Below are 18,335 nucleotides of genomic sequence, written 5' to 3'. Positions count from 1 at the left end.
GAAGTGTTTACCACAGACCTAGAAAAACTAAAGAACAGAGATGAATAATACAGTGAAAAGAATCAATAGCAGAATAGCTGAGGCAGAAGAACAGATAAGTGACCTGGAGGACAGAATGGTGGAAATCAGTGCTGTAGAACAGAATATAGAAAAAAGAATGAAAAGAAATGAAGACAGCCTAGGAGACCTCTGGGGCAACATTAAATGCCCCAACATTCACATTGTAGGGTCCCAGAAGGAGAAAGAAAGGACCTGAGAAAATATTTGAAGAGCTAATAGCTGAAAACTTCCCTAACGTGGGAAAGGAAATAGTCAACCAAGTCCAGGCAGCACAGGGAGTCCAGGCAGGATAAACCCAAGGAGGAACACACCAAGACACATAGTAATCGAACTGACAAAAATTTTAAACAAAGATAAAATATTAAAAGCAACAAGAGAATTCCCATCAGGCTATCAGCTAATTTCTCAACTGAAACTCTACAAGCCAGAAGGGAATGGCACGATATATTTAAAGTGATGAAAGGGAAGAACCTATAACCAGGAATACTTTACTCAGTAAGACTCTCCTTCAGATTTGATGAAAAAATCAAAAGTTTTCCAGACAAGCCAAAGTTAAGAGAATCCAGTACCACCAAACCAGCTTTACAACAAATGCTAGAGGAATTTCTCTAAGCAGGAAACACAAGAGAAGGAAAAGACCTACAGAATATAAACCCAAAAGAGTTAAGAAAATGGATCATATATATTGATAATTACCTTAAATATAAATGCACTAACCAAAAGACATAGACTGGCTGGGTGGATGAAAACATGTTTGTGTATGCACTTCCACTTACCACATCACTTTGCTTAACCCCCCAAATTGTATGTAATTATTTTATATTAGGTTAATCATGTTCCCATTATGGCTCACAATTATAATTACCTTTTTTTTTTCTGGATATTGATTGTGAAAACTAATAAACATCTTTTACTATTGTGATTGTGTAACTATTATTCACTTAATACCATTGTATCATGATCAGTTAACAAAAAAATAACAGAATTCTATATCACCAAAATTACCATGTAATAGAAAAACCTGCAATCACTTTTTAAAATCCAGATGCGTATCTGAATTATCGAGGAATTTTTTGAAAACTGCAAGTGCCGAAGTATTGCTTTTTCTTCACCAGAGCTCTAGATATGTTTCTAATGATCAGCCATGTTTAAAAACAACTGAATTATATGATGACCTTTTACTTTTATCTAGTTTGTTTCACTTTTTCTATGTCATATCCAGTGCTCCCATTTCATTTAGTTTATGTTTTTCAATTTCTCATCTCTTTTTTTGTTGTTGTTCTTTCTCAAGCCTTTATCAAATGTAGTATAAAAGCTTTTGCATATTATATATAAATAATATGCATAATATATATATATTTTAGAAAACTTATGAATTTTTGCCTAACTAAAAAATGTATGACATTTTGATTCCACCTGTTTGACTTAGTATGAATAGAGTGCTAGATTTCTAATTTTTAAAAAAACATATGCAACAAGCAACAGAGGTTCACTGTATAGCACAGGGAAGTGTAGTCAATATCTTGTAATAACCTATAATGGAAAATAGTTTCAAAAATAATATATGTGTATATTCACCTTGCTGTGCACTTGAAACATTCTAAGTCAACTATACTTCAATAAAATATAAATATTAAGAGAAAAACAAATTAAAAAAACATTTTGCTGTGTTGGCTTTAAGGCTTTTTTCTGCCACACATGTCCACACCTATATATACACGTGTATTTACATATGTAATCCACCAAATTGGGATCGTATTTTGTATACAATTTATATATTGCTTAATTTTTCCTGCATATGTTTATTAAAATTTAAAAGTTAATGAAAACAGCTTTTCATGACCAAATAATATTGTAACATATGACTCTATATAATTATTTAATCATTATCTTCTTGTGAGACATTAAGTTATTTCCAGTATTTTAGCACTATAAATATTATTACTTTAAAAGTTCAGGAGTTTTTAAAAATCTTTAAACTTCTTTTATTTCCCTTTCCATGTCTTTGAGGTGAACATTTTCATGTATTTATTGATTATTGCCTTTATTTCAGTGAAGTACCTCTCTGTGAATACCTTTTTGTAAAGCGTTTTAGGTAGGATCACAAGCTTATGGAATAGTGCCAGATACATAGTAAGTACTAAATAAGTATTTGTGGTTTGATAAATGAATTAATAGCAAGGATATTAACCCTCATCTATCATATTTGTTTTAAATGGGATCAAGCCTTATGAAAAAATTTTCCTCTATACATGTATTATACAAAATAATGTGATCATGGTTCTTAGTCTTTATAACCTAATTTTTTTTCATTCTTTTGTTTCCCCACAGTTCATCCATGAGCTCGGATTTCCCACATTACAACTTCAGGATGCCTAATATTGGATTCCAGAACCTGCCACTCAACATATATATTGTGGTTTTCGGCACTGCTATATTTGTCTTCATCCTTAGTTTACTCTTCTGTTGCTACTTGATTAGGTAATCAATTTTCATTCTATGTTGCTTTAATATATGTTAAGCAGTCAATAATAAATCAGCCTTCTGTCCTTAAAGTGTTTTAAACCTATGGTAATTAACAAATGTTCTAAAATTAAGGTGGGTCCATGATTCATTCATTCTCACAAATCCTCCACAACCAGCTCATTCTCTTTAATATTATATTTATAGATATAATATTTATAAATTTTTATTAGTCACTGAGCCATGTCTGAATCTTTGTGACCCCCTGGACAGTAGCCTGCAAGGCTCCTCTGTTCATGGGACTTCCCAGGCAAGAATACCAGATTGGGTTGCCATTTCTTTCTCCAAAGGATCTTCCCAGCCTAGGGATTGAACTCTCATCTCCTGCTTGGCAGACAGATTCTTTACCACTTCAATACATTTTAGGAATCAATATTTATTAGGTACTTACTGTGTACCAGACCCTGTGCTGTGTGTGCACTGCAATTAAACAAGGTAACCTTATTATCTTTATTTTTCAGAAGTTAAATAATTTCCCTATAGTCACACAGATGAAAAATTGGTTAGACTTGGAACCCAAACCTAGTTGTATCTGACCTTAGAGCATGTGCTCTTAACCACTGAAAAAAATAAAAATAAATCATATTTATCAGGCTTTATTTCCAAAATAACCATTTCAGAATTTCATAATCACACTCAAAGGACAGATTTGTACACTGAGGATATTCTAAAACTTTTCTATTCAAATACAGTTGATTTACAATATTAAAACGTTTTTGAACCTGGAATTTTTTAATGAAGACAAGAACCTACTTTACTTTTCTTTTAGTAACGGATGACAAGCTGTTAGGTTGGCCAAAAAGTTCATTCAGGTTTGCCCATAATTTGCTACAGAAAAAAACAAATGAACATTTTGGCCCACCCAATACTTAAGAAAAACAAAATATTCCCCATTCTTACCTCCTTTTGAGTTTCCCTGGTGGCTCAGATGGTAAAGAATCTGCCTGCAATGCAGGAGACCCAGGTTCGATCCCTGGGTCGGGAAGATCCCCTAGAGAAGGGAATGGCTAAATAAGTCACAATTTATTATTACTAGAATGTTCCCTGGAAGAATAGCCAAAAGATATTTCTGTTAAATGCATCTGCCATAGCAAATGCAAGATAAAATAGTTTAATCTAAAATATTAGTTAAGGCTTCCCTGGTGGCTCAGTGATAATCCAGCCTTGTCCAGGAAGATCCCACATACCATGGAGCAACTAAGCCCATGAGCCACAACTGTTGAGCCTGTGCTCTAGAGCCTGGGAATTGCAACTGCTGAAGCCTGCACACTCTAGAGCCCATGCTCCACAACAACAGAAGCCACTGCAGTGAGAAGCCCACACACTGCAATTTGAGAGTAGCCCCTGCTCACAACTAGAGAAAAGCCCACGCAACAACAAAAACCCAGCACAGCCAAAAATAAATAAATAAAATTTAAAAAATAATAGTAATAAAGAAGTTCAACAAACCACAGAAAAATGGGCTTTTGGCGGGGGAGTGTTTTCTTGTAAAATGGCTGACAATCCACGACTAAGAGCAAATATTACACACATGCATACATGCACACATATACACAGAGAGAGAAATGCATTTCTGTAAAAAGAGAATTTTGCTACATGGTATATCTAAAATATTTGAAAACTTACATCCTCACAAAAACCAACACACTGATGTTTGTAGAAGGAAGCTGTACCCATAATTACCAAAACTTAGAAGCAACCAAGATATTTTTCACTGAATGAATGAATTGTAGTGATCTAGATAATAGAATGTTATTCAGCTCTGAAAGTAAATGAGTTATATCTAGCATTGAAAAGACATAGAGGGATCTTAAACACATATTTCTAAGTGAAAGAAGCCAGTTTGAAAATGCTACATACTATATGATTCTAACTATATGACATACTGAAAAAGGCAAAACTATGGAGACAGTAAAAAGATCACTTGATGCCAGGAGCTAGGGAAGAGGGAGGGATGAACAGATGGAGCAAAAGAATCTGTAGGTCAGAAAGACTATTTTATATGTTACTATAATGGTGGATTTCATTTGCATGGTCTAGGACATCTTCATTTTGTTATCCATAAGGAGTATTTCTAGCATATCCAGTAAAAGCATGTATGTTTTATTTATTTATTAAAATTTTTAAATTTTATATTGGATATAGTTGGTTAACAGTGCCATGTTAGTTTCAGATGTACAGCACAGTGATTGTTATACATATATATCTATGCATGTAATTGCTATGACTTTGGTTATTTTGTTTTTCTGTGACAGAGTAAATCAGCTTTCTCTCTCTCTTTTTTTTTTTCTTATTCAGCTTATTCTGATTATTTCCATCATAATAAGAGTATGATTGGAGTAGTAAATAGCAACCTACTCCAGTATTCTTGTCTGGAAAATTCCACAGACAGAGGAGCCTGGTGGGCTACAGTCCATGGGATTGCAGAGTTGCACACAACTGAGCACACCAAGAGTACGATGGAGGACTGATAGTGCTTTGGGGATAGTATTTGCAATCAGGCACATGTTATGTTTAGCTTAAAACTAACAAGATTGGATATTAATAGATTTGTAGTAGTGATCATACTCTGTTCCTTGACAAATTGAGTCATTGTTAACTGAGTAATTCTTATTTGGGAAGCATCTCCGACTTGGCTGAATAACCGTTTGGTGAAGTACTTATTACAGTTTATCAGTAGCATTCCTTCTTTTTCTTCCATCTCATGCATGGATGTCTAGTTCACTCCATTGAGTTTCCCCGGGGTCTCAGATGGTAAAGAATCCGCCTGCAATGCCAGAGACCTGGGTTCAGTCCCTGGGTTGGGAAGATCCCCTGGAGGAGGGCATGGCAACCCACTCCAGTATTCTTACCTGGGGAATCCCCATGGACAGAGGAGCCTGGTAGGCTATAGTCCATGGGGTTGCAAAGAGTCAGACACAACTGAGTGACTAAGCACAGCATAGTGGTAGATACCTGTCATTGTGTATTTTTTTAAAAAAAAAAAAAAGGATCTGATTTCTCAACAGAAACAGTGGGGGAAAAAAAAATAAAAGCATTGATATTCATTTAAAAAAAAAAAGGGCTCACTTTCACCATTACCATTCAACATTGTACTAGAAGTTCTAGCCAGAAGATTTAGGCAAGACAAAAAATAGAGGGTATTCAATTGGAAAGAAAGAAGTAAAACTATCTCTTTTTGAAGATGACCTGATTCTATATATAGACAATCCCATAGAATATACACACACACACACACACACACACACACACACACAAAATCTATGAGTAACAGACAAGCAAACTTTGAGAATATAGAAGTAACACCAAAAAAATCAGTTATATTTCTTCTCACCAGCAAGGGACAATCTGAAAAGGAAATAGATGAAACATTTACAGTAGCATCCAAAAGAATTAAAATCCTAGGAATAAGTTTAACCAAGGAGGTGAAAGACTTACACACTGAGAACTATAAAATATTGCAAAAATAAAGAAAACCTAAATTAATGGAAAGATTTCAGGAACTGGAAGACTTACTATTATTAATATGGCAGTATTCCTCAAAGCAATCAACAGATTCAGTGCAAAGACTCAAAATTCTAATAACCTTTGATACAGAAATGGAAAAACTAATCCTCGGAGGTCTTAATGACCTGGATAACCACAATCATGTGATCACTCACCTAGAGCCAGACATCCTGGAGTGTGAAGTTAAGGGGGCCTTAGGAAATTTTACTGTGAACAAATACCAGACCACCTTACCTGCCTGCTGAGAAACGTGTATGCAGATCAAGAAGCAACAGTTAGAACCAGACATGGAACAACGGACTGGTTCAAAATTGGGAAAAGAGTACATCATAACTGTATATTGTCACCATGCTTATTTAATTTTAACTTATATGCAGAGTACATCATGCGAAATGCTGGGCTGGATGAAGCACATGCTGGAATCAAGATTGCTAGAAGAAATATCAATAACCTCAGATATGCAGATGATACCACCTTTATAGCAAAAGGTGAAGAGGAACTAAAGAGCCTCTTGGTGAGGGTGAAAGAGGAGAGTGAAAAGGCTGGCTTAAAACTCAACATTCAAAAAACAAAGATCATGGCATCCATGATCACTTCATGGCAAATAGATGGAGAAACAATGGAAACAGTGACAGACTTTATTTTCTCGGGCTCCAAAATCATTGCAGACTGTGACTGCAGTCATGAAATTAAAAGACATTTGTTCCTTGGAAGGAAAGCTCTGGCAAACCTGGATAGCATATTCAAAAGCAGAGACGTTACTTTGCCAACAAAGGTCCATATAGTCAAAGCTATGGTTTTTCCAGAAGTCATGTATGGATGTGAGAGTTGGACTATAAAGAAGGCTGAGTGCTGAAGAATTGATGCTTTTGAACTGTGGTGTTGGAGAAGACTCTTGAGAGTCCCTTGGACTGCAAGGAGATCCAACCAGTCCATCCTAAAGGAAATCAGTCCTGAATATTCATTGGAAGGACTCGTGCTGAAGCTGAAACTCCAATACTTTGGCCACCTGATGGGACTAACTGACTCATTTGAAAAGACCCTGATGCTGGGAAGGATTGAAGGCAGGAGGAGAGTGGGATGACAGAGGATGAGATGGTTGGATGGCATCACTGACTTGATGGACATGAGTTTGAGTAGCTCCAGGAGTTGGTGATGGACAGGGAAGCCCAGTGTGCTGCAGTCCATGGGTTCGCAGAGAGTCAGACACGACTGAGCTACTGAACTGAACCTTGGTGACTGCTTTTGATTGAGGTTCCCAGGGGTAATGACTGTATTACTGGTGTTATTTTACATTTAGTGTAGCATAGTACTATTATTATGCATATTTAATGGTGATTGTTCTATTAAAAATCTACTGTGGTGTCAGACATGAGGAAGACTTATTCTGATTTCTACCCTTAATTTTTTGTAAAACAGTTTAAACTAAGGAAGAATATTACCTATTTAGGCTTTCAAAATACATTATAAAAATTTTTTTAACATATTATATTCTCCTTAATTTTAGAAAATAAAGAAAAATAATATTTTTCTTAACAGCAAGAAGACAGCTGAATTTAAAAATAAGTAAAAGGGATTTCCCTGATGATCCAGTAGCTAAGAATCCACCTTGCAATGCAAGGGACACCAGTTCAACCCCTGGTCCAAGAAGATCCCACATGCTGCAGAGCAACTAAAGCCCATGCACCACAAATACTGAGCCCAAACACCACAACTACTGAAACCTGTGCGGCCTAGAGCCCATGCTCCCCAACAAGAGAAGCCACCACAACCCAGCACAGCCTAAATAAATGAATATTTTTAAAAACATAGGTGAAGGGCTTAAATAGCCACTTCTCTAAAGAAGATATATAGACGGTCAACAAACACATGAAAAGATGTTCAACAGCATTGGTCATTACGGAAATGTAAGTTAAAATCACAACAAAATTCACAACAGGTAGATGCTATAGTCAAAAATATGGAAAATGATAAGTGTTGATAAGGATATGGAGAAATAGGAACACTCATACATCGCTGGTGGGAATGTAAAATGGTATAGTCACTGTGAAAAAGAGTTCATCAGGTCTTTGAAAGTTAAACATAAAATTACCATAAGACCCAGAAATTTCATTCCTAGGTATATACCCCAGACAAATGAAGAAGTATGTCCACAAGGAAGTTTGTATACTATGTTTATAGCATTATTCAAGAGAGCCAAAAGGTGTAAACAACCCAAGTGCTCATCAGCAGATAAATGGGTAGTCAAATTGTGGCATATACATACAGTGAAATATTATTCAGCCATAAAAAAGTAGCGGTGTACTGATACTTGCTACAACTAGAAAGAGGCTTGAAAACATTATACTAAATGAAAAGCCAGATACAGAAATGTCATATGTTGTATGATTTATTTTATGTAATGTATCTATAATAGACAAATCCATAGAGACAGCAGGGAAGGTGGGATGGGGACCAGCTACTTAATGAGTACCAGATATTTTTGATGAATAAATTTTTTTTTTTAAGATTTATTTATTTATTTTATTTTTTGGCTGTGATGGGTCTTTGTTGCTGCACTCAGGCTTTCTCTAGTTGTGGCAAGTCGGGGCTACTCTTCACTGCAGTGTGCTAGCTTCTCATTACAGTGGCTTTTCTTGTTGTGGAGCATGGGCTCTAGACACACAAGCTTCAGTGGTTGCAGTGTGTGAGCTCAGTAGTTGCAGCTTTCTGGCTTAGTTCTTCCACAACCTAACTCTTCCTGAACCAGGGATTGAACTGGTGTCCCTTGCATTGCAAAGCATATTCTTAACTACAGGACCACCAAGGAAGCCCGAAAAAGTTTTGAAATTAAAGTGAACTAGTTAAAAGACACTTACTCCTTGGAAGGAAAGTTATGACCAACATAGATAGCATATTGAAAAGCAGAGACATTACTTTGCCAACAAAGGTCTAGTCAAGGCTATGGTTTTTCCAGTGGTCATATATGGATGTGAGAGTTGGACTGTGAAAAAAGCTGAGCGCCAAAGAACCAATGCTTTTGAACTGTGGTGTTGGAGAAGACTCTTGAGAGTCCCTTGGACTGCAAGGAGATCCAACCAGTCCATTCTGAAGGAGATCAGTCCTGGGTGTTCTTTGGAAGGAATGATGCTAAAGCTGAAACTCCAGTACTTTGGCCACCTCATGAGAAGAGTTGACTCATTGGAAAAGACTCTGATGCTGGGAGGATTGGGGGCAGGAGTAAAAGGGGACGACAGAGGATGAGATGGCTGGATGGTATCACTGACTCAATGGACGTGAGTTTGAGTGAACTCCGGGAGTTGGTGAAGGACAGGGAGGCCTGCCGTGCTGCAATTCATGGGGTCGCAAAGAGTCAGACACGACTGAGCGACTGAACTGAACTGAACTGAGTGGTTTCACAATGTTGTGACTATACTAAGTACTACTGGATTATATACTTTAAGATGGTTAATTGTGTGTTTTATGAATACAAATAAAAGAATGATAGTATTTTTAACTGAGTCAAGAAGAAATAGAAAGTATTAATAACTATATATCTAATAAGAAAAGCATTCCCACAAAGAAACTGCAAGCCAGGTAGCTTCACCAGTGAATTTCTCCATTTAAGGAAAAAATACTACTTTTATATGACTTTTCCAGAGAACAGAAGTGGAAGAAGTATTTCTTAACTCAGATAATGAGGCCAGATAATTTTGATTCCAAAGCCTGACAAGGACATTATAAGAATGAAAATTATAGACTAATCTCTCTCATGAACAAAATATTAGTAAATCAAATTCAGGGGTGTGCAAACTGGTGGTACATCACAACCAAATGGAGTTTTGTTCCAGAAATGAAGGTTGTTTTAACATCTGAAAATCAATCAATACAGTGTACCACATTAACAGTAAAAAGGAAAAGTATGATGGGAAAAAAAAGTACTTGACAAAAATTAATACCTATTCATGACTTTTTTTTAAATCTAAAACTAGGATACAGGGAACTTTGTTTATTTGAATAAATATATCTACAAAAATTTTAGAGAAAACATTGTATTTAATAGTAACTATTGATAAGGACGGGAGAAGGCGATGGCACCCCACTCAAGTGGGGTGGAAAAACTTGCCTGGAAAATTCCATGGATGGAGGAGCCTGGTATGCTGCAGTCCATGGGGTCGCTAAGAGTCGGACACGACTGAGCGACTTCACTTTCACTTTTCACTTTCATGCACTGGAGAAGGAAATGGCACCCCACTCCAGTGTTCTTGCCTGGAGAATCCCAGGGACGGGGGAGCCTGGTGGGCTGCCGTCTATGGGGTCGCACAGAGTCGGACACGACTGAAGCGACTTAGCAGCAGCATTAATAAGGACATTCACTGTCACCACTTTTATTTAATATTATAGTCAAGGTCCTAGCCAGTGCAGGGGGAAAAAAGTAAAATAAAGAATAAAGAACAAAATCTATGAAGGTTAAACTGTTACTATATGCAGACAAAATAATTGTATATTTTAAAATCCAAAACTTCCACAGATAAGCTGTTTAGAATTAATAAGTGAACTTTGCAAGTCACTAGATACAGGATCAATGTACAAAAATTGAATTTTTTCTATGTAGTAGCAACAAAGAATTCGAATTAAAAAAATTTTTAAATACCATTTACAGTAAATCAAAAATTATCACATACCTCGGAATAAATTTAGTGAAGGATATGTAAGTGTTACACATAGAAATGTGTACAGAGAAAGAAGACCTAATAAATAGAGTATGCTATATTCATAGGTTGGAAATTCAATCTTACAAAGATGTCAGTTCTTCTCCCCAGTTAATCTAAAAATTAAACACAATCTCAGTCAAAATCCCAACAGGTTTTTTGTGGAAATTGATGAGCTCATGAAATTTATATGAAAATGCAAAGGCCCAAAAATAACCAAAATAGTTAAGAAGAACAAAGCTTGAGGACTTACACTACCAGACTCCAAAATTTGTTACAAAAGTCCAGTACGGAAAACAGAGTGCTCTTCACCCAGCACCCAGATATTCTGTAGTAAAAGGAATCAAAGCTCTTTGAAAGAAGTCATTAACTCCACAACTGAGCATGGAAAGTAAAAGATGAGCTTGTAACATGTTTTGGTGCCAGTGAGCTAGAAAATGCATGGAAAAGGATGAGGACATGTTGAAAGGCCACAAGAGTCAATCTGAAGGAGGGCCTAAAAGCCTAAATCTGAGCAACAAAATAATGATCATATTAAATTATAACCTGTAGATTAACACAAATATCCATGAGTCCATGCTGATATAAACAAATGAGGGAGGAAGGGCATCTTTTCCTTACAGAATAATCCCAGTTAATGGACAAGGAATTAGGAAACCATGAAACCACCACTAGGCAAACAATACAGAATTGTTGCAAGCAGCATGTCTTGATGCTAAAATCAGTGGGCAAAAGCTTGAGAAAAAATAAATTTTCATAATTTCAACATCTCTCCCCCAACTATATTGATATTTGCAACTGGTATCGATCAGTTGCAAAGGGGAAAATAGTAACTTTACAATGGGGAGACCCAGTAGACACTGCCATAGCCAAGTGATACATCAGAATCCTGAAAAACAAGGAAAAATTAAGGAACTGTCACAGATTAGTAAAAGCTAAAGAGATGTAACTAGAGGCAAGCTGGGATCCTGAATTGAATCACAAGATAAGAAAAAAATATTAATGAAAAAACTGGTGAAATTCAAATAAAATCTGTTTGGTTAATACTGCTACTGCTGCTGCTAAGTCGCTTCAGTCGTGTCCAACTCTGTGCAACCCCATAGACGGCAGCCCACCAGGCTCCCCCGTCCCTGGGATTCTCCAGGCAAGAACACTGGAGTGGGGTGCCATTTCCTTCTCCAGTGCATGAAAGTGAAAAGTGAAAGTGAAGTCACTCAGTCGTGTCCGACTCTTAGCGACCCCATGGACTGCAGCCTACCAGGCTCCTCCATCCATGGGATTTTCCAGGCAAGAGTACTGGAGTAGGGTGCCATTGCCTTCTCCTTAGTTAGTTCTATATGAGTATTAATATCAAAATATCAGTGTTAATTTCCTGCTTTTGATCATTGTACTACGGTTGTGTAAGATGTGAATATTGGAAAACTAGGGAGAGAAGTATCTGTGAACTCTGATATTTTTTGCAGCTTTCCTGTAAGTCCAAGATTATTAAAAAAAAAAAAAAAAAAAAAAAACGGCATGGTATTGACACAAGGCACATTAGTTTCCCGGGGTTTCTGTAACAAAGAACCACAAGCTAGATGGCTTAAAACAATAGAAATGTATTAATCTCTCGCAGTTCTAAAGGCTAGGAGTTCAAAATGAAGGTGCTGGCAGGGCCATGCTACCTCTGAAGGCTATGTGGGGAGGATCTTTCCTTGCCTCTTCCTAGTTCCTGGTGGTTATCAGCAATCCTTGATGTTTTTTGACTGGTAGGTGCATCACTTCAGTTTCTGCCTTTGTCTTCACCTGGCCTTCTTCCCTGTGTATGTCCTCTCATCTTCCTCTAAGAACAACAGTCTTATTGGATTTATGGTCCACCTTCATCATAATATGACCTCATTTTAACTAATACATAGTCTGCAAAAATTATATTTTCAATTAAGGTTACATTCTGAAGTAGCAGTTTTATATTAATTTTGATGGGGCTCTGTTCAATCTAGTATACAAAAATTGACAAATAAACCAATGGGACAGAACAGAAACTCTAGAAACAGAACCACATACTGGTCTGACTTAAACAGCAGATATATCATGGCAACACGGTGGGGAAGGATCTTTTCAATAAATGAGTCAAATGAAAATCTGCATGTAGGTAAAAAGAATCTTGACCTCTACCTCATGTCATACATACAAATTTCAGATGGATCATAAACCTAAATGTGATAGGTAAAATAAATTATTTTCACAGTACACACACGAGATTATCTTCATGATCTGGAGGTTGACAAAGATTTCTTTAACTGCACACAAAAAGAACTGATGTTATTGGAAAGAGGTGATAAACTGGTGCATGTGTGCTCAGTCATTGTCCAACTCTTTGTGACCCCATGGACTGCAGCCTGCCAGGCTCCTCTGTCCATGGGATTATCCAGGCAATAATACTGGAGTGGGTTGCTATTTCTTCCTCCAGGGTATCTTCCTGACTCAGGAGTTGAACCTGAGTCTCCTCCATCAGCAGGCAGATTCTTTACCACTGAGCCACCTGGGAAACCCAACTGGGCTTATTAAATTAAAAGCTGTTGTTCATCAAAAGATAACATTAAGAGAATGAAAAAAGCCATAGAGTAGGAGAAAATAATTGCAATACCCAACAAAGGACTTGCATCTAAAATATTTAAAGAACTTCTACAAATCAATAAGGAAAAGACAGTCAACTCATTTTCTTAAATGGACAAAATATTTGAATAGGCATTTCATAAAAGAATATATCCAGGCAGCTCTCACCTTCTGAGTTGGCCCACACTCTGTCTGTGGAGTGTTTCTCTCTAAATAAACCCACTTCTTACCAATTACTTTCTCTCACTAAATCTTTCTGCAATGAGACTTTAAAGTCTTATTGTAATGAAGCAGAGCTTCATTACATCCAGAGACCAGGTGTGATCTTGAAACCAGGCAGGGCTCTATGGGGTGCCCAAGGATGGAGGCCTTTCTGTCTCCCATTTCTTTTTTTTTTTAATTTATTTATTTTTTGGTTGAAGGATAACTGCTTTACAGAATTTTCTTGTCTGTCAAACATCAACATGAATCAGCCATAGGTATACATATGTCCCCTCCCTGTCTCCCATTTCTTGTAGGCAAGACTTCAGTCTCCCATTACCTTCCCTGAGTTCCAAAGGGTGGATTAAAACAGTTGCTAATCAAAGAAGGAGCAGCAGCCAAGAAACCAGTGAGGCAAGATTAAAGGGACCAGAGAAGCCCATCAAGATTAGGAGACCTGTCACCTGAGATGAGATTAAGTGCAAGTCTCTCGTGTCTGACTCTGTGACCCCATGGACTATACTGTCCATGGAATTCTTCAGGCCAGAATACTGGAGTGGGTAGCCATTCCCTTCTCCAGGGGATCTTCCCAACCCAGGGATAGAACCCAGGTCTCCCACGTTGCAGGTGGATTCTTTACCAGCTGAGACACCAGGAAAGCCCAAGAATACTACAGTGGGTAGCCTATCCCTTCTCCAGCAGATCTTCCTGACTCAGAAATCAAACCTAGGTCTCCTGCATTGCAGGATTATTGAGATTAAAGGAGTTGCAAGCCCTGCTTACACCTTAATCTTGTCAGATACCACCTTTGAGCCCTTATAAAAACCCTCATCAAGTTCCCTGGGGTTGAGACACATAGTTTTTCAAGGCAGAAACCTGTCCTGTCTCCCTTTGCCTGACAAAACTTTAATAAAGCTATCCTTTTCTGCTTCACTGCCCTGCCTCAAAAAGAAGTATCCAATCAGGCAACAGGCATATGAAAGGGTCCTAAACATCATTTGGGAAATGCAAAATTAAAACCAAAATGAGAGGGTACTTCTCTGGCAGGCCAGTGGTTAGGACTTCACCCTCTAATGCAGGGGCTGTGAGTTCAGTCCTGTCAGGGAGCTAAGATCCCACATGCCTTGCAGCCAAAACATAAAACAGAAGCAGTATTCTAACAAATTCAATTAAGACTTTAAAAAAAAAAAGTCCACATCAAAAAAAAAAAAACCTTAAGAAAAAGAAAACCAAAATGAGATCCCACTGAACACTCACCAGATTGGCCAAAAAGTTTTAAACTGACCTTACCAAGCTGTGGCAAAGATGTGGAACAACTAGAACTTTCATGTATACTACCTATCCATAGGAGTAAAACTTGTACAAGCACTTTGGAGCAGCGGTTCTACTCCTAGGTATATACTCAACAGAAATGAGTCTGTGTGTCCACCAAAAGACACGCAGAAGAATTTGTATAGCAGCTTTATTTGTAATAGCCCCAAACCGAATTAACCTAAATATTTGCCAACAGTGAAATGGATAGTTTCATATTTATTCATAAAATGAAACACTATGTCCGTCAAAAATAACAATAACTGCAGCAACATAGATGCATTTCTCAAGTAATTGTTGACTGACAGAAGTCAACACAGAAGAGTATACACCAAATGATCCATTTATGTGAAGGTCAAAAACAATCATAGTTAATCTACAGTGATAAAAATTAGGAGTTTTACGGGTGAATGTTGATTGGGAAGAGTCATTTCAGGGATGCTGGAAATGTTCTATGTACTGATCTGGGTGATAGTTAAACTAGTGTGTATAATTATTTTTTAAAATGTGTATTCTTGAGGCTTTTGTTCATTTTTAGATGTATATTATACTTCAATTTTTAATTAAGAAAAATGTGATATATTAAATATTATAAATAGGAAAAGACGCTTCATTAAAATATTTTAGATTTTGTTTTAATGAGATTGCACTTGATCTTACATGTTTGGATAATGTTCTATGGTTCACTGGTCACTTTCTCATAACATAGTAGTGGGTATGTCATTTGAGTGTATTCTAGAATAAAGATTCTAGATTTTAAACCATAAATGATACAAATTAATACCAAAAATAGGAAGTTTAAAATTTTTTTCAAAGTCTTATATGGAAATCTCAATATTGCATTGCTCATTTCTGTCTTTTAGGCTAAGACATCAAGCACACAAAGAATTTTATGCCTACAAACAGGTGAGAGAGATTTACTTAAGACTGGCTTTGATCTTGTTTTTCACCAAATAATGAGGGCTCAGATTTCCACACATATTTTGAACTGAGACTGGATTTGCTTGTGTTCATTTTAGCATTTTGCTTGTCAGTTTGCGGTACAATACACTTCACTTTAAGTATTCTTAAGTATTACTTGAAATTATAGAAAGTTCAAATGATAAAATAATACAATTTAACAGGGAACTCTGGAGAACATTTTGCTAAAGGGAAATGCTGTAGCTTAAAATCCTAAAGTTACCATTATTCTAATGGAGTTCAGAGGTCCAGTAAATGAATTTTTTACCTTCCTCCTTGTTAAAAGACATACTGGTTCCTTGGAGGTAACCAGGTGTATTATACTGATCTCATCTCCTCCCTTTTTACTTTAAATATTAGTTCACATCATACCACTGAGAAGTCCAGATACTTCTGTCATTGTTGTTAATTCCTTGCCCTCAGTACTGTCCCTTTGCTGATTTGCTCTTTAAGGTAATAAATTTAGCTTTTCTTGAAGGCCCATAAAATTTTTTTTCTTCCATGTGTCATCCATTAATATTTTACCACTGACACCAAACAGTGGGCCTAGGTGTTCCTTAATTTTCTTTTGAAATTATTTTTGTCATCCTTAGTAGTTTGGGAGAGGGAAAGAAGGCGGGGCACAAACTTCAGTTTATTTGGGTCTTTAATCTTGCTGATACTGATGTTACAGAACCATGTCATCATTTTAGAATTACATATCTTTTTGTCCATCTTTTGTCTGTGTTGCTTTGAAATCTGAGCTCATTGGTGAGTTCCTTGGATGTCCACACTGATATTCATAGGTAACCCCACTCTTCTCCATGGGTCCCGTGGGATTCATTTACAGAGATAAATGTCTTAGTTTTCTAATGGAATGAATCTGTTTGTCTCAATTTTGTCTCAAATTGTTTTTGAGAAGCCTTTATACTGTTTTCCATAGTTAGTGGCTGCACCAACTTACGTTCCCACCAACAGCACAGGAGAATTCCCTGTTTTTCCACACCCTCTCCAGCATTTGTTATTTGTAGATTCTTAATGCTGGCCTTTCTGACTGGTGTGAGGTGGCACTCACTGTAGTTTTGATTTGCATTTCTCTGATAATTAGTAATGTTGAGCATCTTTTCACATGACTGTTGGCCATCTGTATGTCTTCTTTGGAGAAATGTCTATTTAGGTCTTCTCCCCATTTTTCAATTGGGTTGTTTTTTGTTACTGAGTTGTATGAGTTGTTTGTATATTTTGGAAATTAAGCCCTTTTCAGTCACATCATTTGTGACTGAAATGTCAATTGTGACACATATTTTCTCCAGTCTATAGGTTATCTTTTCATTTTGTTTATGGTTTCCTTTGGGCTTCCCAGGTGACTCAGTGGTAAAGAATCTACCTGCCAATGCAGGAGACATGGGTTTGATCCCTGGGTTGGGAAGATGCCCTGAAGGAGGAAATGGCAACTCACTCCAGTATTCTTAGGGGAGAATCCCATGGACAGAGGAACCTGTTGGGCTGCTGTCCATGGGGTGGCAAAGAGTTGGACACAATTGAGCACACATACATGCAATCTCCATAAAGTTAGGTTAGGGACAGCACCTGGATGAATTTCAAGCCCATTTATATAACTCTAGATAGAGCTAAAGTTTTCTGAGGATAGTGATGTATAATAATAAGCAAAGCTTCAAAAATTAAGGTTGACCTTACCTTTCATTCTTTTATAAATTACCAGTCAGTCCCATGAGTCAAAACTGTGTTTTACCAAATCATGAGGCAAGCAATCTCATTTACTTTCCCCCCATATTAGCAATTACTCCAGATTGCTGTGTATTAATGTCGTCTCCCAGAATTTAATCTGTTCTCAAAGAGATTTTAAAATTGCTTTTAAGAATATTGCACCATTGCTCAAGTTAAAAGAATATTGCTGAAATGTTCTGTCTCAAACTGTAAAAGAGATTCTCCCCAATACTGAATATGAGGTGATATGAGCTATATACACAAGAATATAAAAGAAAAATATTTGTGAGTAAAATGAGACATATTTCAAATTACAGATATAAATGGGCATAAAAGCATACGTTTTTGTCTTACAGGTTATATTAAAAGAAAAAGTAAAAGAACTGAATTTGCATGAGGTAAGTTGCCTATAAGTATTTTAATCTGTTCTTGATTATTTGGGGGCTTCCCAGGTGGCTCAGTGGTAAAGAATCTGCCTGCTAATACAGGAGAAATGGAAGACTCACGTTTGATCCCTAGGTCAGAAGATCACCTGGAGTAGGAAACAGCAACCCACTCCAGTATTCTTACCTAGAAAATTCCATGGACTGAGGAGCCTGGTGGGCTACAGTCCATGGGGTTGCAAAGAGTCAGACATGACTGAGCACACACACCACCACTGAGTATATTCTAAGATGCTTAAATGTCTTTATTTTCAGAAGCTGAAAAAAAAATTAGGCTTATTTTGATCAGCTTAATAGAATATTTGAGGGTGAGGTCACATAAAAATCCATTTTGTAA

At 36.9% G+C, this 18,335-nt stretch overlaps 1 protein-coding gene across 2 annotated transcripts in view; it reads left to right on the top strand.

Annotated features, from left to right (window-relative positions):
- The window catches only part of RNF24 (ring finger protein 24), a 108,088-nt gene that overhangs the window by 63,640 nt on the left and 26,113 nt on the right, over positions 1-18,335 (top strand). For both annotated transcript variants that reach the window (XM_006072938.4, XM_006072936.4), the window contains exons 2-4: positions 2,392-2,541; positions 15,752-15,794; positions 17,912-17,953. In XM_006072938.4, coding sequence (XP_006073000.1) covers positions 2,399-2,541; positions 15,752-15,794; positions 17,912-17,953 — 228 coding nt within the window. In that variant the 5' untranslated portion in view covers positions 2,392-2,398. The remainder of the gene's footprint in view (positions 1-2,391; positions 2,542-15,751; positions 15,795-17,911; positions 17,954-18,335) is intronic.

This window comes from Bubalus bubalis, chromosome 14 (assembly GCF_019923935.1).
Source record: "Bubalus bubalis isolate 160015118507 breed Murrah chromosome 14, NDDB_SH_1, whole genome shotgun sequence".
In the NCBI taxonomy this organism is placed as follows: domain Eukaryota; kingdom Metazoa; phylum Chordata; class Mammalia; order Artiodactyla; family Bovidae; genus Bubalus; species Bubalus bubalis.
Note: the sequence above shows the minus strand (reverse complement) of the source record. Positions and strands in the feature narration are given on the sequence as shown.